The 23,759-nt window shown below is 52.2% G+C and overlaps 2 protein-coding genes across 5 annotated transcripts in view; one reads left to right on the top strand and one right to left on the bottom strand.

The window, feature by feature from the left end:
- The window catches only part of MYH7B (myosin heavy chain 7B), a 28,285-nt gene extending 16,670 nt beyond the window's left edge, over nucleotides 1–11,615 (top strand). For all 4 annotated transcript variants that reach the window (XM_051802714.1, XM_051802711.1, XM_051802712.1 and 1 more), the window contains 23 exons: nucleotides 356–473; nucleotides 1,047–1,170; nucleotides 1,379–1,515; nucleotides 1,925–2,180; nucleotides 2,736–2,978; nucleotides 3,337–3,513; nucleotides 3,859–4,004; nucleotides 4,549–4,639; nucleotides 5,238–5,627; nucleotides 6,506–6,632; nucleotides 6,918–7,036; nucleotides 7,284–7,480; nucleotides 7,639–7,988; nucleotides 8,482–8,606; nucleotides 8,881–8,996; nucleotides 9,125–9,317; nucleotides 9,401–9,604; nucleotides 9,714–9,839; nucleotides 9,966–10,136; nucleotides 10,420–10,524; nucleotides 10,918–11,013; nucleotides 11,151–11,288; nucleotides 11,497–11,615. In XM_051802714.1, the coding sequence (XP_051658674.1) occupies nucleotides 356–473; nucleotides 1,047–1,170; nucleotides 1,379–1,515; nucleotides 1,925–2,180; nucleotides 2,736–2,978; nucleotides 3,337–3,513; nucleotides 3,859–4,004; nucleotides 4,549–4,639; nucleotides 5,238–5,627; nucleotides 6,506–6,632; nucleotides 6,918–7,036; nucleotides 7,284–7,480; nucleotides 7,639–7,988; nucleotides 8,482–8,606; nucleotides 8,881–8,996; nucleotides 9,125–9,317; nucleotides 9,401–9,604; nucleotides 9,714–9,839; nucleotides 9,966–10,136; nucleotides 10,420–10,524; nucleotides 10,918–11,013; nucleotides 11,151–11,288; nucleotides 11,497–11,502 (3,755 nt within the window). In that variant the 3' untranslated portion in view covers nucleotides 11,503–11,615. The remainder of the gene's footprint in view (nucleotides 1–355; nucleotides 474–1,046; nucleotides 1,171–1,378; nucleotides 1,516–1,924; nucleotides 2,181–2,735; nucleotides 2,979–3,336; nucleotides 3,514–3,858; nucleotides 4,005–4,548; nucleotides 4,640–5,237; nucleotides 5,628–6,505; nucleotides 6,633–6,917; nucleotides 7,037–7,283; nucleotides 7,481–7,638; nucleotides 7,989–8,481; nucleotides 8,607–8,880; nucleotides 8,997–9,124; nucleotides 9,318–9,400; nucleotides 9,605–9,713; nucleotides 9,840–9,965; nucleotides 10,137–10,419; nucleotides 10,525–10,917; nucleotides 11,014–11,150; nucleotides 11,289–11,496) is intronic.
- A 1,045-nt stretch (nucleotides 11,616–12,660) lies between these two features.
- Nucleotides 12,661–23,759, bottom strand: part of TRPC4AP (transient receptor potential cation channel subfamily C member 4 associated protein) — a 34,777-nt gene continuing 23,678 nt past the window's right edge. The window contains exons 10-19 of the mRNA XM_051802763.1: nucleotides 22,769–22,900; nucleotides 22,070–22,128; nucleotides 19,980–20,081; nucleotides 18,520–18,603; nucleotides 18,115–18,205; nucleotides 17,650–17,790; nucleotides 16,337–16,445; nucleotides 16,023–16,135; nucleotides 15,598–15,804; nucleotides 12,661–14,359 (exon numbers count right to left, since the gene is read on the bottom strand). Coding sequence (XP_051658723.1) covers nucleotides 14,222–14,359; nucleotides 15,598–15,804; nucleotides 16,023–16,135; nucleotides 16,337–16,445; nucleotides 17,650–17,790; nucleotides 18,115–18,205; nucleotides 18,520–18,603; nucleotides 19,980–20,081; nucleotides 22,070–22,128; nucleotides 22,769–22,900 — 1,176 coding nt within the window. The 3' untranslated portion in view covers nucleotides 12,661–14,221. The remainder of the gene's footprint in view (nucleotides 14,360–15,597; nucleotides 15,805–16,022; nucleotides 16,136–16,336; nucleotides 16,446–17,649; nucleotides 17,791–18,114; nucleotides 18,206–18,519; nucleotides 18,604–19,979; nucleotides 20,082–22,069; nucleotides 22,129–22,768; nucleotides 22,901–23,759) is intronic.

Here is a 23,759-nt window from a genome sequence, read left to right as displayed (position 1 = left end):
CCCAACCCTTTTCAGGCTGCCACTGAGCCCTGATCCCATCTCAGTGTTGATTCTCTGTGACCCAAGTCAATCTCCTCTGCTGGGGAGAAGGAGCTTTGCCAGACTTTTGGCTGTGCCTTGGTGGTTGGGCTGCTTTGCACTTGTATATAACAGCAGGCACAGATGAGTCTGTCAGAGTGACTCCCGCCATCTGAGGCCCAGGGTGCAGCCCTGGTGCTCAGCACGGACCTGCAGGATGGGTCAACACCCATGTCAAAACCACGGGATGTTTCCAGAGTTCAGACCCAGGCTGCAGCTCTGTTTGGCTCTGTCTTCTTGGGTTGAGCACCTGCTCCAGCTGTGTTCTCACCCACAGGAGCCATGGATTCCTTCCTGGTGCTGCACCAGCTGCGCTGTAACGGTGTCCTCGAGGGCATCCGCATCTGCCGGAAGGGATTCCCCAACAGGATCCTCTACGCAGACTTCAAGCAGCGGTAACTCCCTCTTCTTCCTCACCCAGCAACCCACACATGTTATGGGGGGAGACAAGACATGTCCTGGCTCTGATCCGCTCCCCAGCTTGTGCAGGGCTGGTCTGAACCCCCCCATACCCCCAGTGCGTGTACAGTTTGGGACAGCTCTGCTGCTGGCTCTGGGGTGCCAGACCTGGGTAGGTTGGTGCCAAACGGGATGAGATCTCATGAATGTCTGAGATGCTGAGTGCAGGGCTGGTGCAGGGGGATGGTGGCAAGGCTTAGGTCCTCTGATCCTGGCTCAGGTTTCTCTCTGCCCTGGGGATGGATCCTTGCCATTCTCCAGCTGGCCCCATCCACACTGCTTGGCCTGGGCCTGACCAGGCGTGGTAAGGCCAGTGACTCCTCCGTGCACAGTCTCCTGGTGCCTGCTCTGCAGAAGAGCCAGGACTGGAGCAGCTGGTTCATATGTTGCTCCAGCCTGTGCTGCAGCAACATGACTTTGGTGGGAACTGGCACGACCGGGATTCAGGGATGATGATGGAGCTGTGCTGCAGTTCCCCTGCATGTCCTCCCTCTGCTCTGTCCCTGCAGTTACCGTATCCTGAATCCAACAGCCATTCCAGAAGACAAGTTTGTGGACAGCAGGAAAGCCACGGAGAAGCTGCTGAGCTCCCTGGAACTGGACCATGCACAGTACAAGTTTGGTCACACCAAGGTGAGACCTGGCAGCTGGTCCTTGGGAGGGAGACATTGCCCCTCCCATCTCTCTCTGTTCCCATTGCCCACATGCTCAAGACAGGAGATCAGGTGGCTGTGCCCATGCAGGCACTCAATCCCTGCTCCATGTGTCTGCACACAGCCCAGGTTGTGTTCCCCCTGAGCCCTCTCTGCTGGGGACTCCATTCCCACTCTCCTCCCCACAGGTGTTTTTCAAGGCTGGTTTGCTGGGCTTGCTGGAGGAGATGCGAGATGAACGTCTGGCCAAGATCCTGACCATGCTGCAGGCCAGGATCCGCGGATTCCTCATGCGCCTGGAGTACCAGAAGATCATCAGCAGGAGGTAGAGTTGGAGGGGGGAAGAGGCAGAGCTTTGTGTGTCTCCTTGTTCCTTCTGCACGTGTTTGCCCTGTAGGGCTTCCCTGTGTCTGGCAGTGGTTGGTGAAGGTCCTGTCCTGAGAGATGGAGGCAGACCTGGGAGAGGTCTGGCATGGCTCTAGTAGGGAGGATCTGCAGTGGGGGAGCCTCTGGTTTCCACTGGGAGATTCAGAGGGAGGCAGAGTGAAGAGACCTGAAAGCCAGGCCACACCACCCATCCCACCAGGGCCAGTCCAGTGTGCAGACAATGATTCATCCACCATTCTGCCATTTATCCAGCTGGTGGAGAATGGAGCCGTGTCCAGGCCTGCAGAGGCCAGGATGGGACATGAGAAATCTACACCCCTGATGATGCTGTACTTGTATTCCCCCAGGGAAGCCCTCTATACCATCCAGTGGAACATCCGGGCCTTCAACGCTGTCAAGAACTGGTCCTGGATGAAGCTGTTCTTCAAAATCAAGCCTTTACTCAAGTCTGCTCAGACTGAGAAGGAAATGTCCAACCTGAAGGAGGAGTTCCAGAAGCTGAAGGAGGCTCTGGAGAAGTCTGAGGCTAAGAGGAAGGAGCTGGAAGAGAAGCAGGTCTCCATGATCCAGGAGAAGAATGACCTGACTCTCCAGCTTCAGGCAGTGAGTGCCTCACCCTCTCTCTGGAAGTGCAAAGACAGTGCAGGGTCCATGAGTAGAGGAAGGAGCAGAGTGTGGTAGATCCCTCCTCCAGCCTCTTGCAGTTCTGAGGCTGCCTCGTGGCCACAATCTGTTGAGAATGAAATGTAAGAGTGTGCAGACTGGAAGCAAACTCCCATCTCAGGGATGTCCCCTGGCTCTGGAAAGGGAGGGATGGCAATGTTTGCTCACCAAACTGTGGCTCATCTGTGCCATTTCTGTGCCAAGAAGTGCCAGTCCAGTGCTTCCTTCCTCTGGAAAGATTTAGTTGCTTTTTGGCCCTGGTTCAATGTTAGTGGTTGTCCCTTGAACCTTGAAAATGGGCAGTGGCTGTATTTTTTGTACACCTGAGCACCTTGGGCTTGCTCTGCCCATTCCACATGGAGAACTTCAGCTCTGGGCCAGAACACCAGGACTCAGAGCCTGCTGGTGTGCTCTGGGCCAGAACACCAGGACTCAGAGCCTGCTGGTGTGCTCTGGGACAGTGGATGAGCTCTGGCTCTCCTGTTCCTCTCCCAGGAGCAAGACAACCTGGCAGACGCCGAGGAACGCTGTGACCTGCTGATCAAGTCCAAGATCCAGCTGGAGGCCAAGGTGAAGGAGCTGATGGAGCGTGTGGAGGACGAGGAGGAGATGAACTCAGAGCTCACCGCCAAGAAACGCAAGCTGGAGGATGAGTGTGCAGAGCTGAAGAAGGACATCGATGACCTGGAGATCACTCTGGCCAAGGTGGAGAAGGAGAAACATGCCACAGAGAACAAGGTAAGAGACCTCCCTGGAGCCTCAGTGCTTGTGGGGGCACCAGAGGCACATCAGGTGTGGGGGAGCTGGGGTAGGGCAGAGTGAAAAGGGATGTGGGAGAGGGAAATCAACCCCAGTGTCCTGTCTCCTTGCCCAGGGGGGTGTGGGCAAATGGTTCTGTGCTGTGGGCAAGTGATTTGGGGCACTGACAAACCCCCTGGTGGGACCAGCATGGCCAAGGGAGAAGGGCTGGCTGCTGTTGGGGTGCTGAGCTGCTGTTGGCCATGGACCTTCTGCCTTTCAAGGGTCAGGCTACTGAAGCAGCTCTCCACCCCCCTCTCTGAGAAGATGGACTCAATTTTTGACTGCCCTTGTTTAGGTTAAAAACCTGATTGAGGAGATGGCTTCTCTGGATGAGATCATTGCCAAGCTGACAAAGGAGAAGAAAGCCCTGCAGGAGGCCCATCAGCAGGCCCTGGATGACCTGCAGGCTGAGGAAGACAAGGTCAACACGCTGACCAAAGCCAAGGTCAAACTGGAGCAGCAAGTGGATGATGTGAGTGTAGACCAGTGGCAGTGAAGCAAGAGAGGTTTGAGTCACACCTCCAGGAGAGCCCAAAGGCTGTCCCTCAGTGGGATCTGGAGAGTGGGGTCATTAGCAGATTCCCATTTAATATGGCCAGTTGAGGAATAACCCCATTAGCAAACTTTTCTTGAACCAAGAGGTGGCCTAGAGCACTTCAGAGAGAGCAGTCCTGGGCTGAGGGAATGGGACTGGAGACCAGTTGGGAAGCACCTCCATCTCTCAGGGATGGGTGAACTTCCCACAACAATGGGCACAGGAAGGGTGGGGCTGCAGAGGGTCCTTTCCTTCCCTATCCCATCTCCCTTCATTCTCCAGCTGGAAAGCTCTCTTGAACAAGAAAAGAAGATCCGCATGGACCTGGAAAGAGCTAAGAGGAAGCTTGAGGGAGACCTGAAGCTGACACAAGATTCTATAATGGATCTGGAGAATGACAAACAGCAGCTGGAGGAGAGGCTCAAGAAGTGAGTGTGTGACATGTGCCTGGGCTCTGGGTTTGCTCTGCTCCTCTAAATGGAGCCTCTGTGTGGCCTCTGCAGGGGCTGCAGGGATGTGGCTTCTGGGCACTGCTGGTGTGACCAGTCCAGACAAAATGAGGGCTGAGTTATCCTGGGCACTTTGCAGGGTTGCTGAGGAGCTTGTGAGCTACACAGACTCATAGATCAGGGCACTATAGACCTTGGGGTGCATTGGGTTGGAAAGGAGGGACCTGCCTGGCAGGACCCAAACAGAGCTGGGACCTCAGCTACAAGTACAGACTTCATCACTCATGTCCTATTTATGCTGGGGAGCTGAAGAATGCCTTGGGACCTCAGAAGGAAACCCTCAGAGCCAGCTGTCTGCAAGTTTGGCCACTCCAGCCCTCCCTGAGAGCCTTCCATGAGCTGCTTCTTACCCCTGCAGTCCCTTTCCTGTGTGGGTTTGTTTGTCCTCTAAGCCTGGGTGTTACAGGGAACTTCAGAAGCCAGAAGGACATGTCAGGACAGTGTTTGTCTTCTTTCTGTGCAGGAAAGACTTTGAACTCAGTCAGCTGAATTCAAGGATTGAAGATGGGCAGGTGACTGAGGCCCAGCTGCAGAAGAAGATCAAGGAGGTCCAGGTATGGTGGAAAGAGCTGTTCTCACAGCCCAGGAGTCCAAAATTGCCCTCAGATGTAATGTGCTGGGGAATCTGCATGGGCCAGTCCCTCTCTGAGCACAGAGGCATCTCCTTGGAAAAGGAGATGGACAAAGCTGGTTAGCAGAAGCAAAGCCCTCTGCCAAAGTGTGGTGGGCTGAAAATTAAAGAATGAACTATTGAGGTGAGCTCTAGCACCAGCCTGAGGGACAGCTTCTAGAATGTAGCTCTGTGTCCAAAATAAAACCTTTGATCAGCGCCCAAACTCTGAAAATCCAAGTCTGGTGTGCTGGGCTTCTTCCTATTGGAGACAGGTCCCCACATTCATGGAAGTTCCCATCACAAGAAGCTGATACCAGCCTGGATCCTGATGGCAGGGCACAGAGGAGAGCAGGACATGCACAAAACACTTCCAAGGAGCACCAGGAATGCCTGCCTCCCAAAACAACCCGAGCATTTGCTCCAGACTTGTGTCTTGTTGCTCCCCATCATCTCTGGAGACAACTTGCTCCATTGTGCAGAGCAAAGATGCCAGAGCTCCACCCAGAGCTTGGAGCATCTGGCTCGCTCTGTCCCTGCAGGCCCGTGTGGAGGAGCTGGAGGAGGAGCTGGAGGCCGAGCGCGCAGCCAGAGCCAAGGTGGAGAAGCAGCGGGCGGAGGTGTCCCGGGAGCTGGAGGAGCTCAGCGAGAGGCTGGAGGAGGCCGGCGGGACCACGGCCACGCAGCTGGAGCTGAACAAGAAGCGGGAGGCGGAATTCCTGAAGCTGAGGCGGGACCTGGAGGAGGCCACGCTGCAGCACGAGGCCACGGCGGCCGCGCTGCGCAAGAAGCACGCGGACAGCGTGGCCGAGCTGAGCGAGCAGATCGACAACCTGCAGCGCGTCAAGCAGAAGCTGGAGAAGGAGAAGAGCGAGATGAAGATGGAGGTGGACGACCTGTCCTCCAACATTGAGTACATCACCAAGAACAAGGTGGGTGCTGGTCCTGCACGGGGCTGGTTTGTCTCACCTGTGAACATCAGGGCAACTGGCGGTGGCGTGTCCGTGGGGTGTCCCAGGGAGCTCTTGCACTAAATCACAGAATCAACCAGGTTGGAAAAGACCTGTGAGATCATCAAGTCCAACCTTTGACCCATTACCACCTTGACTACTAAACCATGGCACTGATGCCACATCCAGTCTCTTCTTAAACACCTCCAGGGACAGTGGATCCACCCCCTCCCTGGGCAGCCCATTCCAATATCTGATTGCTCTCTCTGTAAATAATTTCTTCCTAATGTCCAACCTAAACCTCCCCTGGCACAACTGCAGACCATGCTCTCTTGTCTTACTGCTGGTTACCTGGGAGAAGAGACTGACCCCCACCTGGCTACACCCTCCTGTCAGGGAGCTGTAGGGAGTGAGGAGGTCTCCCCTGAGCCTCCTCTTCTCCAGGCTCAAGAACCCCAGCTCCCTCAGCCTCTCCTCACAGCACTTGTGCTCCAGTCCCTTCCCCAGCCTCATTTCCCTTCTTTGGACACACTCCAGCCCCTCAGTATCCTTCCTGAACTGAGGGGCCCAGAACTGTACACAGTTTGCCATGGCTGAGTCCCTATTTTCCCCCCCTTGTCACTATGGCAGTGTTTTGCTTGTCCTAAGCAGAGTCCAGAGGCTCTGGGAAGGCATTTCCTGGGAGAGAGAGTTCAGAGAGCCACTGTCAGCTTAGCAGAGACACGAGATCCCTGGCAGGCTCCTGCTCCCTGCCTCGTGTGCCCGTGGGATCTGCTGAGCAGGGCAGCGAGTCCCAGGCTGGGAGAGCGGTGCTGCCAGGCCTGAGCTGGGCTCACAGGGGCTGTGCTTGGTGCCCGCAGGCCAACGCTGAGAAGCTGTGCCGCACCTACGAGGACCAGCTGAACGAGGCCAAGTCCAAAGTGGACGAGCTGCAGCGGCAGCTGACGGACGTGAGCGCGCAGCGGGGCAGGCTGCAGACTGAGAACGGTGTGTGGGGCAGAGCGGGGGGCACGCGGCTGCCTCGGGGCTGCTCTGGGTGGGAGTGCCAGGGTACAGCCAGGCAGGCTGTCCTCCTTCCCCTAAAAACCCTAGCTGGGCATCAGAAGGAGGGGTTCCTTTGCCTTTAGCTGCTTGCACCTCTGCCCCTGGCCCAGCTTGCCCATGTTGGATACCGCTAGGCCTGCTGAAGGCAGAGACCCTGGGGAGTGCAGGGGAGTGCAGATTGCAGCCCTTCAGCCCCAAAGTAGCTGGTTTTGCTCTGTTTGAACCCAGGGGAGCTTAGTCGGCTGCTGGAGGAGAAGGAGTCCTTCATCAACCAGCTGAGCCGTGGCAAGATCTCATTCACACAGAGCATCGAGGAGCTCAAGAGGCAGCTGGAGGAAGAGACCAAGGTGAGGCTTCTAGGGCATGGCTGATCTGGGAGTGACAAGGATCACAGGGAATGGGGCGTGTGTCACACTGTGGCAGTGGCTCAGGCTCTTGGACTGGGGAGGTGGGACACACCCTGCACACAGGGCAGCTCTGAACCTGGGAAGAACCTGGGAAGAAGTTCCCTCCTGCTACTCCCAGTGCCACGGCCAATGTCCTGGAGCTTGGGGCCAGCTGCTGCTCTGACAAGGGCTGCTCTCCCTCCCTCAGAGCAAGAATGCCCTGGCCCATGCCCTGCAAGCCTCCCGGCACGATTGTGACCTGCTGCGGGAGCAGTACGAGGAGGAGGTGGAGGCCAAGAGCGAGCTCCAGAGGAACCTGTCCAAGGCCAACGCCGAGGTGGCCCAGTGGAGAACCAAGTACGAGACTGATGCCATCCAGAGGACTGAGGAGCTGGAGGAAGCCAAGTAAGTCCCATGGCACGAGTTGGGTGGCAAGTTTCCATTCACCAGCGGGGCTGCCCTAGACACCAGGGCGACCCTTCCACAGGGATTTGAGGCTGCTCAGAGCAGTGGGGTGGGGTGGCACTCGGGCAGGGAGCGCTCACCCTGGCTGCCGTGGGCAGGAAGAAGCTGGCCACCCGGCTGCAGGAGGCGGAGGAGGCCGTGGAGGCCGCCCACGCCAAGTGCTCCTCGCTGGAGAAGACCAAGCACCGGCTGCAGACGGAGATCGAGGACCTCTCGGTGGACCTGGAACGCGCCAACTCCGCCTGCGCCGCCCTGGACAAGAAGCAGCGCAACTTCGACAGGATCCTGGCCGAGTGGAAGCAGAAGTACGAGGAGACCCAGGTGGAGCTGGAGGCGTCGCAGAAGGAGTCGCGCAGCCTGAGCACGGAGCTCTTCAAGCTCAAGAACGCCTACGAGGAGTCCCTGGACCACCTGGAGACCCTCAAGAGGGAGAACAAGAACCTGCAGGGTAGGAGTGGGCTCAGGCTCTCCCCTTGGGCTCTGCCCAGGCTCCTGCTCCCTGTCCTCAGGGGGATATTGGGTCCCTTCTTGGCAGAGAGCAGACCTTGCTGCTCAGCCCATCCCTTGGAGGGATACAGCAGCCCTGCCAGGATGCCAAAACATGTCCTGCCCCCTTGCTGGGGCCCTCGGGGAGGTCAGGCAGAGCCACTTGGCTCCTCTTCCCACATGGTGCATGATTTGCTGCCAAGTGCCACGGCTGTGGCATGACACTGCCTTGGGGGTGTTGCTCTTGGACAAACAGGTCTCCCCAGGTACTTAATGCCTCTCCCATTCCCTCTCCTTCACCCAGACTTCAGAAATGTCCCCAAGCACAACCTCAGCTGCCCTCCAAGGGGCTGGGGAGACATCAGCTGAGCCTGGGGCAGTGGGATGGGGATGTCACCTTCACAGGACTGGTCCCATAAACTCCTTCCTGACCGAATGCTTTCTGTCCCTGCCAGAGGAAATTGCTGATCTGACTGACCAGATTAGTCTGGGTGGCAAAACCATCCATGAGCTGGAGAAGGTGAAGAAAGCCCTGGAGAGTGAGAAGAGTGATATCCAGGCAGCTCTGGAAGAGGCTGAGGTGGGTCCTTGTTTTCCACGTGTTCCTGCTGCCCCCAGGAGCCACTGGCCCACCCTGCAGCTCTGGTCAGGTGCTGCTGGAGGGTGACAGTCCTGAGCCAGGCTCTAACCCCTGGGAGGTTATTCATGGGAGTCCTGCAACCACTGCAGGCACAGGGGTGGTTCCACCTGCCTTGTTCCCCATAATGCTGGGCTAGGGGGCAAGGCCAGGCTGCCAGGCTGGAGTGGGTGACCCCCCTTCAGGAACCACTTTCCCATGGCTGAGGTGTTTCTAGGGAGCCCTGGAGCATGAGGAGAGCAAGACTCTGCGCATCCAGCTGGAGCTGAACCAGATCAAGGCTGACATGGACAGGAAGCTGGCAGAGAAGGACGAGGAGTTTGAGAACCTGAGGTGTGTGGGGTGAGGGGACAAGGCTGGGCAGTGGCTGTGGGGGCAGAGCTGACACCGTGGCCCTGGCAGGGCTGCCCCAGGCTGGGTGTCCCCAGGGGGCTGTGGCTGATTCCCCATCTCCCCCGCAGGCGCAACCACCAGCGGGCCATGGAGTCCATGCAGGCCTCGCTGGACGCAGAGGCCCGGGCCAAGAACGAGGCCGTCCGGCTGAGGAAGAAGATGGAGGGAGACCTGAACGAGATGGAGATCCAGCTGAACCACGCCAACCGCCAGGCTGCCGAGTTCCAGAAGCTGGGCCGCCAGCTCCAGGCCCAGATCAAGGTTGGGTGGTCGCGGTGGGACAGGTTGGGTGCTGTCCCTGCCCGGCCCCCTCCTGGCCCCACTGACCCCGCACTGCCCCACAGGACCTGCAGATCGAGCTGGATGACACCCAGCGCCAGAACGACGACCTGAAGGAGCAGGTGGGGGCCCTGGAGCGCCGCAACAACCTGCTGCTGGCAGAGGTGGAGGAGCTGCGCGCTGTGCTGGAGCAGGCAGAGAGGAGCAGGAAGCTGGCGGAGCAGGAGCTGCTGGAGGCCAGCGAGAGGGTCACCCTGCTCCACTCCCAGGTGGGGCACTGCCACGTCCCACATCTCTGCTGGCAGGAGAGCCAGGAGCCTCTCCACTGGCCACGGTGAAGGGCCAGCCCTGGTCACACTGAACCTGCTCTGTGTGCAGAACACAGGCCTGATCAACCAGAAGAAGAAGCTGGAGGCAGACGTCTCCCAGCTGAGCGGTGAGGTGGAGGACGCGGTGCAGGAGTGTCGCAACGCCGAGGAGAAGGCCAAGAAGGCCATCACAGATGTAAGAGCATGGTGGGCACTGTGCTGGGTGGTTCTGGGAGGAGAAGGGAGGGTCTCAGAACTTGCCCCTGTGTCTGGCAGGGCTGCCTGGCCTTGTGGTGATGCCCCCTTGCCTTTGGCCTGGCAGGCTGCCATGATGGCAGAGGAGCTGAAGAAGGAGCAAGACACAAGTGCACACCTGGAGCGGATGAAGAAGAACATGGAGCAGACCATCAAGGACCTGCAGATGCGCCTGGATGAGGCAGAGCAGATTGCTCTCAAGGGGGGCAAGAAGCAGATCCAGAAGCTGGAGGCCAGGGTGAGAAGGCAGGGGCAGATCCCTGGTTTTGTCCCCCAGAAGCCAGTTCCTGGTGCTGCCCTGGCCCCTGTCCCACCCCAGCCCTGGGGGGCAAGGTGGTGCTTTGGGGGGACCAGGGGACAGTCCCCAAGGACCTGCGAGCCTGGGCCCGGCTCCCAGCCTGTGCTCAGGGTGGTTTAGCCTCTGCTGTGGCTTCTCTGAGCTGGGAAGGTGACTTGGCCTCATCTGGGCTGGCGCTGGTGCCCATGAGCAGGGTGCTGAGCCGGGCTGTGCCCACCTGCAGGTGCGGGAGCTGGAGGGAGAGCTGGACACGGAGCAGAAGAAGATGGCTGAAGCCCAGAAGGGCATCCGCAAGTACGAGAGGAGGATCAAGGAGATGAGCTACCAGGTACAGGAGCACCAGGCACAGCCCCAGCACAGCAGGGCAGACAACTCCCTCTGCCAGCCTTTTGTGTTTTACAATAACCCACCCACTGAGCCCAGCCCAGCCTGGGCTCGTTCTGGGCTCTGTGCAGGGACTGACACGGGTGGGACAGGTTTGTCTCTGCCACAACATGCACATCCTGCTCTGTGCCCTTCTGCCCATTTCCCAGCAGCTCCTGAGCTGGGTGATGGGACACAGGGAGGGAACCAGGGGGCAGATGCTGTGACAGGGGGCTGGGTTGGCCTTTGTGTGTGTAGGGCCCTGGCACCACTGGGACTCTCCGAGAAAGGTGGGGGGCAGGTGGATCCCCAGTGGGGGGGCTGCTGGGGTCCTGCTGACAGAGCTGGGGCATTGCAGGCTGAGGAAGATCGGAAGAACCTGGCTCGGATGCAGGACCTGATTGACAAGCTGCAGAGCAAGGTCAAGAGCTACAAGCGCCAGTTCGAGGAGGCCGTAAGTGCCCAGACTGCTCTCCGGGGATGGGGGACGGGGCTGTCCCTCCCTGGGACCCTGGCATGGCTGCAAGGGGCCTCGAGGGCGATGTGGGGAGCTGTGCCCCAGACACCCACCCTTCCCCTCACCCCATCCAGGAGCAGCAGGCCAACTCCAACCTGGTGAAGTACCGCAAGGTGCAGCACGAGCTGGACGACGCCGAGGAACGCGCCGACATCGCCGAGACGCAGGTGAACAAGCTGCGCGCCCGCACCAGGGACGTCGTCCTCTCCAAGGTGAGCACACCCGGACTGGGGGAGTGGGGAGGAGGGCAGGGGCTCCTGCCAGCCCTGGAGCCAGGGCAGTGACCACACAGCCCACGGCCACATCCTGCCCTGGCACTGCTGCCCTCACCTCCCACTGCTGCCGGGACCTGAAGGCTGGCACAGCGCTCCGTCCTCCAGGTCCCAGCTCTCACCAAAGCCCTTTTGGATTTTTTTCCAGCATTAGGAGCCTGGGTGCCCACCCTGCCCTGTCCCAGCTGCTGCTGTAGGTTGGAGGCAAGTGGCTGCAACAGCCACTGCCAGCTTTGCACCGTGTGAATAAATGTAGCTCTGCCAGGACTTGCTCTGTTGTGTCTGTCCCAGGGTAACCTTGGCCACTGATGACAGGATGTGGGGCCAGCTGGGATCTTTGGGAACATCTTTTCACAGCCAGGTAGGGGCAGAGGAGAGGTCCAGGCCTTGTCCTTCCAGCTCTACAGCCCTAGCTTGGGATGGGTTTTGGGAAAAGAGCCCTTTCCTCCTCCCTCCCCACCAAAACACGTCTCTCATCTGCAGGGGGCCAGAGCTGAGGGGTGAGGCAGGACAGGGGGGCAGAACAGACCTCACCCACTACTCCTGAGAACATAAAACCCCCCAACACAGCCCTGCAGGGCACAGGGAGGGTTGTTACAGCTTTGGCAAAGTCACCGCAAAGAAAGACACCTCCGCTCATTTCTTTAAAATAGATTTCTTTAATAGTTTCCATTTAATATGTTTATTTGCAGTTAGTAAATTGGCATTAATCAGGGCAGCACGAAACTCAGCAAACCATGGGGACAGTGCAGACTTCCCGAGGTATTTGTTAAATGACAGGGGTCCTACTTCCTCCCTGTCCCAGCTCCCAACCTGCTGCCACCTCTGTGGGGCCAGTGGGCTCTCCCAGCACCACCTGCCCCTGCTCTCCATAAATAACACACAAGGATGAAGGACAGAGGGGGTCTGGTCCCTCTCAAAATGAGATTCTTGAAGCATCTGGCACAGACAGACGAGCCCCCAGGAATGTAGCCCCAGTTAGGATGTGTCTGTGACCCTCTGCACTGGGGCAGAGCCTCTCCCTGGAGCCCAGCTCCGTCCTTGGAGGAGCTGCCATGGGTTTCTGCCTTTCTCTGCCCCTCCTGCCTCAGCCCCAAAGCAAAAGCCAAGACACCTCAAACAGGTGAGGACCCAAACATGCCTGTGCTCCCAGGCCTGGGAGCAGGTGGGGTGGGGTGGGCTCAGCTCAGCCTCCCAGGGGCTGCTCAGCCCCAAACGGACCTTAAAACACAGAGAGGGGGGTGAGACTGGGCAGGGTCAGAGCAGCAGCCAGTGGATGCACCAATCAACTACAGTATGGAAAAGGCATCCCTTAACTTAAAAGCCTTTTAATTTGAAGCATTTATTTGAAGTGTACATCTATTACAGTTAAGAAGAAGCAAAGATACACCAAAAACACAAATACCCAAGAACAAAAAAGTACAAATGAGAAAGAGACAGGTCCTGCCCTCGGGACTGGAGCCTTGTTCACTCCTCCACCCCCAGCACTGGGAGCCTCAGTGGGACTCATTCTGCTGGAAATGACAAGACACAAAATGCTGCCGGCTCTGGGACACCCTCAGCCCTCTGGAGCCTGGACAGAGCTGAAGTCAAGTCATCTCATAAAATAAATTAGAAAATGTAAAAAAAAAAAAAAAAAAATCCAGATGCATGTTTCAAAACTGGTTTCTTTTAGCTGGAACTGCAAGACACTTTTTTGACTTAAATGTAGTGGCTGTATCTCATTCCTGGGAATCTGACTGTCTTGGATAACACAGTGTTGGTGAGCAGGCAGGGCACGTGCAGGTTTGGCAATGAGAACTGCCAAAACCCAATTCCCCCCTTCCCAACATCTCCTACAAAGTTACTTTCAGGAACAGGAGTGTTTATTCCCAGCATTTAACACATTCTGATTAAAACAGATGCAGGAAATACGGACATCTCCAGTAAATATTGCACTTCAAGATTAATGTGTGTGTTGATATTAAGGACTGAAAGCAAGAGACTGACATAAGACTTCCAGGCATAGCAGGTTAACATCAAGAGCAATGGTCCTGAAAAGGATTTTAAAACCAGATTAGTTACCCAAGAGAAGGGACAAGCCGCAAGTTTAAAAAATTAGTACATTTTAATGCTAGTGCTCCGTGAAAAAGCCAACCCCTGTTGCAATTCCACCACTGCTCAAATGTCTCTGTTCTCTGCAGCTTTGTAAAACACCTCCAGGTGGAAAGGATCTGCAGGAAAGACAGCAGGAGCAGAGGTTCTCTCCTAATGCACAGATTTAGTACCAAATGATCCAAAAGGAGATGGTGAAGAGGTGACTGGAGCTCTCAGGAATTAAAAGCACACACACACACTCATACACTCATGCTCTACCCAACCCTAAACCCCTGATTCCAAACCCCAGCAGAAGGGTTACACCTGAAGGGGGTCCCCGTGGGGGCTCTGCACGTGGCTGGTGTTGGGGTCCTGGTCAGACTGGCTCCTTGGACCTCACATTTGGAGGGCAGTTGCTGTGCTTTTGACTTGCCATGAGAGAGCCACAACTCAACTGGCACATACAGAGTATCCTCACTGTCAGCAAAACCATCTCTGACCAACCCTGCTGGGCCGGGAGAGAGAGAGAGAGAGAGGAAAAAAAATAACAGAGGCTGGTATTTGCAGGTGGTTATTTTTATCCCAGAACAACTGGAAGATACATCCCTGAATGTGTTGCCCAGAGAGCTGCCCAAAGTCTCATCGGTCAGAGATCAGAGCTGGGGACCGGGAGGGGCCGGGGTTTGACAGTGCTCCTCACACTCACACACACACACACACTACACAGCGTATCCCTGAAAATCCACGGGCTGCAAGGGACCCTCCAAGCGCTGTCCATCGGGAGCTGGAGCCCAGGGTTACTCCTCCACAAAGTCTCTGTCAATGTCCATGTACGCCTCGTCGATGTAGCTCACTATGGCACAGGGGGACGTCCGGTCCGGACTGAGCAGTATAGATACAGTCTCTTTCCAGTAGGTAAAACTAATACAGGAGCTCTGTGGGGAGAGAGGAAAGGGTGGTTGGGGTGGCCCACAGCACCAATATGCAGCATGAGACTCATCCCAAAGGCACTCAGCAGAGAGAACTGGAAACTGCTTCCTGCTCATCCCGAGCTCTCCCCAGCCCGACCGTGTAACCAACGCTTTGGATTCACCACCCAGCCCTCCCTCCCTGGGGCCTGCAGCAGAAGGGCTGAATGAACCAACACTCCCTCCACAACCAGCCTCCCACTATCCAGTATATACAGAGGTACAAGATACAGACATGTATGCCTCCACACAGGGACTGCCAGCACCTCTCCCTGGGCCACCCACACCACCCCAAACTGTCCCTCTGCTGTCCAGTGTGAGCACACTCTGTGTCCCTGCAGTGCTGCAGGTACTGGCAGTACCTCCCACCCCTGGGAACACACAAAGGCAACACCCCCTCCCTGCTCACATCCCTCCTGCATCATTCCCTGAAAGCCAAAAGGCCACTCTGGCAGCCCAACACATATGATGTGTTATCCACAGCCTTTACACACTGGACTAGTTATTCCCACCCATCCTCCTCCTCCATCACACTCCTCCTGTCTGGGAACTCCTTATTTTCTCTACTTCCAAAGCCCTAATGCTGCTCCACCTCAGGTACCTCATCCATAGGAGCTTTCTGAACTGAAGGGAGTTTTTCCTTGAACTCATTAAAAATCTGTTAAAGCTGCCACCCAATCACTAAAAAGTCAATGAAGAAACCTGTACAACCTCACTTCACCTTCCCTATACAAGGGAGTTGCCTTCTCATCACAGGTCATTTCTACCCCAGTGCCCAACACAGACCAGCTCTGGGGCAGAAGCCTGCAGGCTGCTCTCCACAGGGCAGCTCCTTGTCTTCCAGCAGCTGCACCAGATAATTTCCTGCACTGTTTGCCACTCCAGGAAGAGGGAACAGCCTGGTTAAGGTGCTGACTAGTCTGGGAGCTGCATTTTGTCCTGCCAGCCCTGCCTCTCACCCCACTCAGCACTGGCAAGTCTGTGTGCCAGAGCCAAGACCTCAGGTTTTGTTTGCAGGGAAACCCAGTAGCTGCCTTGTGGCATCCTGACTGTGTGAGATGGTGTTAAAAACACTGCAGGAGTTACACTGCGGGCAGAACTTCCCCCCTTCTTTCCCTTCACAACCTCCCACTTCCCATTCCCGTGGTGACTGGCAGGCAGGTATTGCTGTGGTCAATCCCTGCCATGGTCAGAGGGTCACATACATTTTCTAAGCAGGTGCTGTCTTTATCCTTGTTGAGGTAATGCTGCTGCCAGAATCGCAGGAGGCTGTGGAAGTTGTTCAGGATGAATCCAGGGTACTTTTCTGTGTATTCCATCTGTTGCAAGGTGCGCAGGTAAAAGGGGAGCTTTTCTTTCCTTCGGGCCAGCATTAGGATAACTAAACTTGTGTTCAAACAACTGACGTTTTCCTGAGGGTAAAAATGACACAGCAAACAAAAAAATATCAAGATGCTGGTTGTAAACATGTCCTTACAAAATATGCTTGTGGAAAGCAGGCACAGGAGGTGCTCCTGCACACAGCAAGGAGGAAGGGCCATGGATTTCCACAAGAGGTTCCTCCCTGCTCCCAGCTCTGCTCATCACTCCAGTACCAGCAAGGTAACTGAAGTTACTGTCAGCTCTTTACCTGTGTGAGTGTCTGTACATGGATAATATTGATGAGACGGAAAAGGAAGGACATTCTCATGGACATCTGGGACATGTAGGACAGGAGGCGGCACTCGGACAGGACCTCTGCCACTGCAGTGAGAGAGACACAGTCAGCAGGTGCTGCAGGGTCAGACACGCTGGTCCAAGCACCAGGGCAGCAGGAACTGGTGCTCAGACTGCAGAAACAAACTTTCAGGGTGGCATTTCCCTCTGCCTGCACCCCAAATTTTCAAAAGCCCAGATTTAAGGTATTCCCACCAAACAGAGCCCACCCCACTCCTCACTGTTCACCTTTAGCATCAGACTGGTTCTCAAACCGGTCCAGGGACAGGGTGATGCAGCGAACCAGCATGTTTGAGTCAACCAAGGAACTGTTGATCTGGTTTAAAAATATCTGGAACTGAAGAGAAACCCTTTTTAGTGTCAAATTAAAATAATTAAATATATAAATACTCAGGGCCGTGACCTTTTTGTCATCTCTAACAAAATACATCTGCCTCATCCAGCCCAACACTGGCACCGAGGGCTGACCAAAGGATCCCTACAGCAAGTGCCTTTAAATCACTGTGGAACAAAAAAAATGCCAGAGTCCTGGCATTCCTAAAATATTTTGTGAAGTCCCACTCCAACGAGAGCAAGATTTCATACACTCTTTGTTTTGAAAGAGGGAGACTGGACAGCATTGGCTGCTGGCCTCTAATTCCTCCAGCTCCATGTTTTCCTACACTTACTTTATACAGGCAGTCCTAGGGAGGAATAAATACAATGAGGGAGTCACACAGAATGAGAACTAAATTCAGTTATAGATCAATAAATAGGAAGCACATATGAAGTCTAAAAACATTCTCTAGAATGTAGGAGTTCATTTACTAGAGAAAAAACCAAAATTAAATACCACTTTCTTTTAAAATACATTTATACTTCCACTCTCCAAGGTCTGCCAGACCTAAGAGCAATGAGGGAAAAATCACAGTAACAGAAGCAAGAGTATGAGGCCATTCAGAACCTAGCCAACAACTGATGTTATATGTACAAAGTGCACAAGAGCATGAAACCACTTTGCACAGAGCTGACCATCCTTGATTTACACGTGCAACTCAGTTTTATAGGTAATTACATCAGCCACGACGACTTCTGAAAATGGCTGTGAGTTCAAATAACATCAAAGATATGACATCTTTTTGCAGCATCAAATATTAATGTTTGAATCCACGTCCATAAGAACTGCAAGCTCCAGTAAAAGACTTTTTGGAGCTGTCCCAATGTCCAGAACTATCAGCTTAACTCAAAACTCAGAGGCTTCCCAGGAAATGCTCTGCCATCCTTGAGCCCTGACCTTAGACCTGCCTGATCATGTAACAGGGCAGTGTTTTCTGAACAGCTCAGCACTTGCTGACTCAGGACAGCAGGAGCACTGCTGAGAACTGAGTGTCTGCAGCAACTCACCTGCCTGTGCAGAGACTTTGGCAGCTCACCCTTTAATGTTTATTGTGCCCCAAGCTCACCAATCACACCAAAACCAAATGAATCTGAGTTTTAGTGCTACCTCTGGCTATAAAAGTTTGTAATTTGACCCTCGGGGGACAGCTTTTGCAAATATTTACCTTCTCATCTGTGTTGATGTACTTGTTGAACCTCTTGAACGCATCAATATTGAATTTCATCAGTTCTCCCAGAAGGTCAAAGTAACTCTGGAGCACATCCCGTGATTTGCACTCGCTGTCAACAATGCAGTACAGAATATGCTGGCAGGGGAGGAAAACATGTTATTGCCACAGCTCAGGCCAAGCCAGCAGCACAACACAGATCTGGTTTAACCACTATTTAGAGCATTCATCTGCAGGTTCAGTTCTTGGATGACTGAACTAAAGACAACAATTCAGATGAGCCTCCTGTTAAAATAACTTCCCACTGATGCAGGTTATACAACTGGCCTCCACAAGTACAATTCACAGATGCTTTCCAAAAGTATTCCCAGAGAATGTTTAACATTTTTACCCACTTTTGAATTCACTGCAGATAAATCCCTCTTGATTGCTATGGAGGATGCTTGACATAGAGTTCCTTACCTCCAGGAGTCCTCTCTTGAGCAGGAACATCTGGTCTGCATAGGAGGTGGTGCCTCGAAGGAAACTTTCAACTGCCCTTGCCTGCCAAAACCTGAGAAATAGAAGAAATGAGGTGTTGATTTTGGAGCAAGGGCAGTACTTTATTACATCTGTAATTTCAACCCAGTTTCCTGATCTGTCCCATGACAATGGAGTCAGACCTGTCCCTGGCCATGCTGGTAGGAGTGCAGGGCAAGCTCTGTTGTTCTCCCTCACCTGCACTGCCACCACAGCACAGCAAAGCCAGGCCTTTCCCCAGATTATGATTCTCAAGCATTCCCAGCTGAAATAAACTGTATGAAACCAAAGCTACATCCCAGGGATCTCAAACAGCACATCAGAGTGCAGAGTGCAGAGTGAACCCACCTGAAGGAGGACTCAGCTGGTTCCTTCTTCATGACCTGAAGCAGTCTGGTCAACAAACCTCTCTTCCCATCACAGACAAGGCTCCTGGAGCAGGTGAAGGAATGACAGCATGAGTGGGAGGGCTGGCAAATGCTGTACCTTACAAAATACTGAATCCAGTCTCTGCTCCAGAGCTTTTGGTGATCAAAATCTCAGTATTAAGTATATGGTACAACTATTGTGCCAGTTCTACCAGCAGAAGGGTTCCCCTCACTGCCTTTGGTAAATGTCTGCAACACCTGCAACATGACTTCCAAATAATCCTAAAGAAAAATTATTCATTTTCTCTCAAATCATTAATATTTCAGAAATACCAATTCACAGCTTGCAGAAATGAAAATATTAGGAAAAAAACCCCCACATTTGATCTTAGGAATGAAAAACACACACTTTGCTCAACAAGGAAGCTTTAAATTCCACTTAGGAGGCAGAGCAGAATATGGAAACCTGGATGCTACATGAGACAACCTTGTTCTGTATGGTGTAGTAAAAGTCTAGAGGCTGTACAACTGCAACACTAATTGTATTAAACATCTTCAGTGGAGTTTCCACCTTGTGCAGAAGCAATGCCTTGACCTCACATTTCAAGAGAAGCAACATGGAAACTAAATGCTGAAGCTGTAAAAACCCTCAAGTTCTTCCCAATTAGACACAGTATAATGATAATAATTATAATCTGGAAATCCTCTTAGAGGATTCCCTTTTGGAGCGAGGTAAATCTGCTCTGTGCAGCCCAAGTCCCTGCTGAAACTCTGGGAATATTCTGACAACTCAATTCTGCAAACTGTGTTCCACCTGGTGAGGTCTGTGCACCAGAATTGTGTGTTAAAGAGCTTATTGAATCAAAACAGTCAATCTAACAGATACTCCAATGTAACACCAGAGATTCTGTAAGTGGTTTAACGTGTTAATCTAATTTAGCTTATTCTGTTTATTAGCTGCTCTTAAAATACTCTGAGCAGACACCTGGATCTGTTCAAACAGCCTGGAAATGGACATTATGTGTGCACAGACTGCTCCTGAATCTCAAACCTCAGATTTATTAGCAGGAGCAATTAATGGATTAGAGGGATCAGGGTTTACTTTCCAGGTCTGTCTGCAATGCCTGCTGTACAAGGTCAGACAAACAGTCAGAACTAGAATAACATAATAAAATCTGGGCCATGAACCTCCCCCAATTTGGGCTTTCCTTAAGGCTGCTTTTGTTTTTAAAACACTTTACTCTGAGCATGAGCACACTTTAGATTTGCTAATAGCCATCAGTACCACACAAACCTGGACACTTCCTGCTGAAATGCATCACTGAAATTAAATGTGTGGTGGACAGATGGACCTCAAACAGAACAGAAGACATCAAACCTCCAACAGAGATGCTTAAAAACCTCCTGAATTGCTGCCCAAAACCCTCTATTCCCTCTCACCTGTCAGTGTTGACAACTGCATCAACTTCAGGGATGTTGGCTTTGTGGGAGATTGCACTCAGCTCATTCAGTTCCTGGCTGTTTAGGAGGAGATACTTGTTCCTAAAGCAAGACAGCGGGGGGAGAAAACCAGGATGAATTCCAGAGGCAAACATGCAATTCCATGAGAAGTAAAGCCACAGGGCTGGGTAATCCTCTCTCACCTGGCTGCTCTTCACAGCATTCCCACCCTGCTCCCTCCCCCAGGCCAGACAGCTGCTGTTTGGTGAACCTGCTCCAAAATTCACCAAATTCCAGCTTTAGCACTGACCAGCTTTAAGATGATGGTTCTCTGCTGACTTTGTTCAAAATCTTATGGTTTGTAATTATTTTCTTCTTGTTTTTTTTAAAATCTCAGCAACATTCTGCCGAATTTCAGAAGACTTAAATAGCAAATTTTTCACACCTTCCCACAGTTTTTCTCTGCTTTATCATACTGCTCTTTATCAGTAATCAGTCTCAGAAAGCAGAAGCTGCAAAAAAGTACTCAATCATCCTTGTACTTTACTGCTCTCAGCAAACTTCACTCTGGCAATATTTAAAAACATCATGAAATGTAGAGATCAGAACAGTAATGGATATAAACCTCAGGAATTTGAAGGAAATTCTTTATCAAATACTGAATTTTGCATAGCAATAATGGATTATTTCATCTGTAAAGTAAATTAAATGCAGAACAAGGCTGACAAGAGTAGAAATTAGTCCAGGGGCTCCCTTTGCCACACTCCCTGCCCAATGCCAGCATCTTCCTACTTCAAAGTGCTCAGAATCACACTGCACAGATTTATTTTCAGGAAACCTCAGGGAGCACAGGATGAGTGAGCAAAAAGAAATTACTCATCAAACCAGCAACTACATGGAAGAAAAATTATTAGACCCAAGGGGACTGAGTGTCTCCTTGTTTCAAACACCATCAACCAGATTAGTGCCCACTGAGGTTCTCAAGTAAAGCTTCCTTTGATGTGGATTAAGAGGTTTCTGCAAGGAGAACACAGCCCTTCTCTCCCTGCAACAAACAGTTCTGCAAGTCTGGTTTAGACACAATTTTACTGAAATTAATATTAGTGCACAAGTACTTGCTCTCATCTTGTCCTCAGCTAATCTGTGATTTCATAGAAAGTTGGTGTCATTATTTGTTTAAAACCCTTAACCAGATTCCACACATTCCACCTGCTCTGAGGTTACAGCTGGGAGCTGTTTCCTGTTTGAACAAGCCTGAGATCTTTGTAGCAGCCACTTAAGTAGGAACATCATCTGAAGAGATTTTATTGGAAAACCTGGAGTGATTCCTGGGCAAACAATGTCTTGCCTGGAGGATTTACAATAGGTCAGCCTTCCCTTTATGCCTGTCCAGCAGCTTCCCATTCTCAAAGCTAAAACTCCACAATCAAAAAGGCTGATACTTCCAATATATCCAATAGCATTAGATGAAACCTGCACAAAAATGTCATCCTGGCTGTGGATATGACCAGCACCTCAAGTACAACATGCCTCAAACACAGAGGTTTGTAAGCAGTGGACACCATCTCACAGGACTGAATCAGAGCAACAGGACACTGATGGAAGGAAAGATGCAATTCCACAAGTCAGAATAGAGCAAGAATTACATCTGTACCAGCAGCACAGCATTAAAAAAACCCCAAGCAAAACCCTCAAACTCCAGCAGCCTCAAGTTTCTTAAGGATGCCTTTGGAAGGCAGACAGAAGCTTCCTCCCTATTCCCACTGGCTCACTACCAGCTCTTGGGGAGAAGGCAGATAAACAACACCATGAAAGCTGCCTCCTTATTTCCTCAGCCAGAAAGTGTTAACTCATCCCAGACACGTTCCAGCACATTTCAACATGAAGCAAAATGGGCTGGTTTCAAGTATCAACAGGCATATTAAGACATGCCCACTGGAGAGCAGAGCCTTAGGCTGCTCACAGCAGGAGTGAAAAGCACCTGAAATCTGAATTAAGGACAGGACAACATTCCCTTCACGTGGAGCCTGCCCTGTGCTCAGGACACCTGGAATTGCAACCAGGCAAACACCACAACTTCTCATACTCACTCATGGTGATCACTGAAGCTCTGAAGAAGCCTCAAGAACTGTATCTTTAAAGTAATGTCCTAAAAAGAGACAAGAAAAGTAAAAAAGAAAAAATTGCTTTAGGGTTTCTGGATATCATTAGTTACCAAGCTGAATAAAAAAACCTTTCCAAATCAAAGCCCTCAGGTCGGCAGAGCAAGTGACTTGCATAAAGGGGAAGGCTGCACTTTGCAGGCTTCCCAAAATAGAACAGAAGTGGAGACTGCTCCAAGCCTATAAAATTACTAATTTCTTCTCACTGCAAAGGCAGAAAAGCTCATCACTGTATTGATCAATTCAGAATATCTAGGTTTGGAAGGAAAAAAATAAGTAAAAGAATCCAATAAAAAACTCCCTAAACCTGACTGTGACCCAATTTGTATTCTGTGCCCTTCCTAGTTATCATTTCCTTCAGTTTTGGTTATCTTCTGCCTCTGGCTTCCAGAGTCCACCAACTTACCCCCTTTCCCAGTTCCCAAACTAGGAGAGAGGAGAGGCTAAACTGTCCCTGTTAAATTGATGGCACAAGCCAAAGACTTCAGTGAAAACAATAATTGCCAAGAAACCGAATGCTGCCACATCTCAAGCTGTGGATTAGACAAGCACCCAGTTCCTCAGCACAACTCCTGAGGACTGTATGACAGGATAACAACCCAACACAGAATTTTAGGAGTTACTCACCGGGCTGCAATCACAATTTTGGTTGTGTCCATGCAGAACCAGGGCTGATGCTGAATGCTTTCTCCAGATCAGTTTGTCAAACAAGTTATTGAGGCCAGGAATGAGCCTGAACTCTGCAATCATTTTATGAACCTGGGAAAAAAAAGAGAGGTACAAAGTCATTTGCTGCATCCTCAAACACGGATATAACATGGTCTGGAAACAGATGGGCACAACTCTGTCATTCTCTGCCAACAGAAGGAGAATTGTATCAAACAGCAAGTGTGTGAGTTAACACTCACACTCACCATGGTGTATTGTTACAGTAGCTTCCATTTGGTGGACGGGGAGAGAAAACAGACATTTTGGGAGCTGTTTGCCAGTGCTTGTTAACTAGTGTTCCTCTGGAAGCAGCTTTGGGCAGGGGGAGATCACTCACAGCACACTGAAAATGCATCTGTACCTAACAATGATGTATTACACAGCTGAGCTGTCAATGTGCTGCTGCAAGTCACCCACGGAGTGTCCTTCTCTTTTCTATTTCCACTCACACAGCTGAAGCTCAGGAAGGCCTCTGAAGGCAACACAAACTATCAATATGGGTGTTGTTCAACTGACCTGGGCAGGAGCTCTGAGCAAAGCTGGATCCAGCAGTAACACAACCACACTGCACTGCTCCTTCAGGTTAAGGAGAAGCTGAATTCTTTAGAGAATGATCAGGAGAGAAGAAGATCCTAAAATACTTGGGTTTATTTATCAGTCTGCCTGCCAAGCTGGGACACAGCACATGCAAGCAATTTGGGAGATGAGGGATAAGGGAAATATAAAGTGGGACTCTCATCAACTGTAGGCCTAGGATAAGCAGTATTCCTGGAGATGTGGTTGCAAATGGAAACCACACGACTGGGAAGCCCAACATGCTGCAAAAATTAAGTGCCCAATGCAGTAATGGACATATTCCTTAAAATCAATAAACAAAATCACTTAACAGTAGCCCAGGTCGTCCCCAGGA

Source organism: Manacus candei, unplaced genomic scaffold (genome assembly GCF_025592945.1).
Source record: "Manacus candei isolate 608988 ecotype Guabito, Panama unplaced genomic scaffold, ASM2559294v1 h1tg000057l, whole genome shotgun sequence".
Lineage (NCBI taxonomy): Eukaryota > Metazoa > Chordata > Aves > Passeriformes > Pipridae > Manacus > Manacus candei.
The sequence above is the reverse complement of the archived record's forward strand: the minus strand, read 5'-3'. Positions and strand labels throughout refer to the sequence as shown.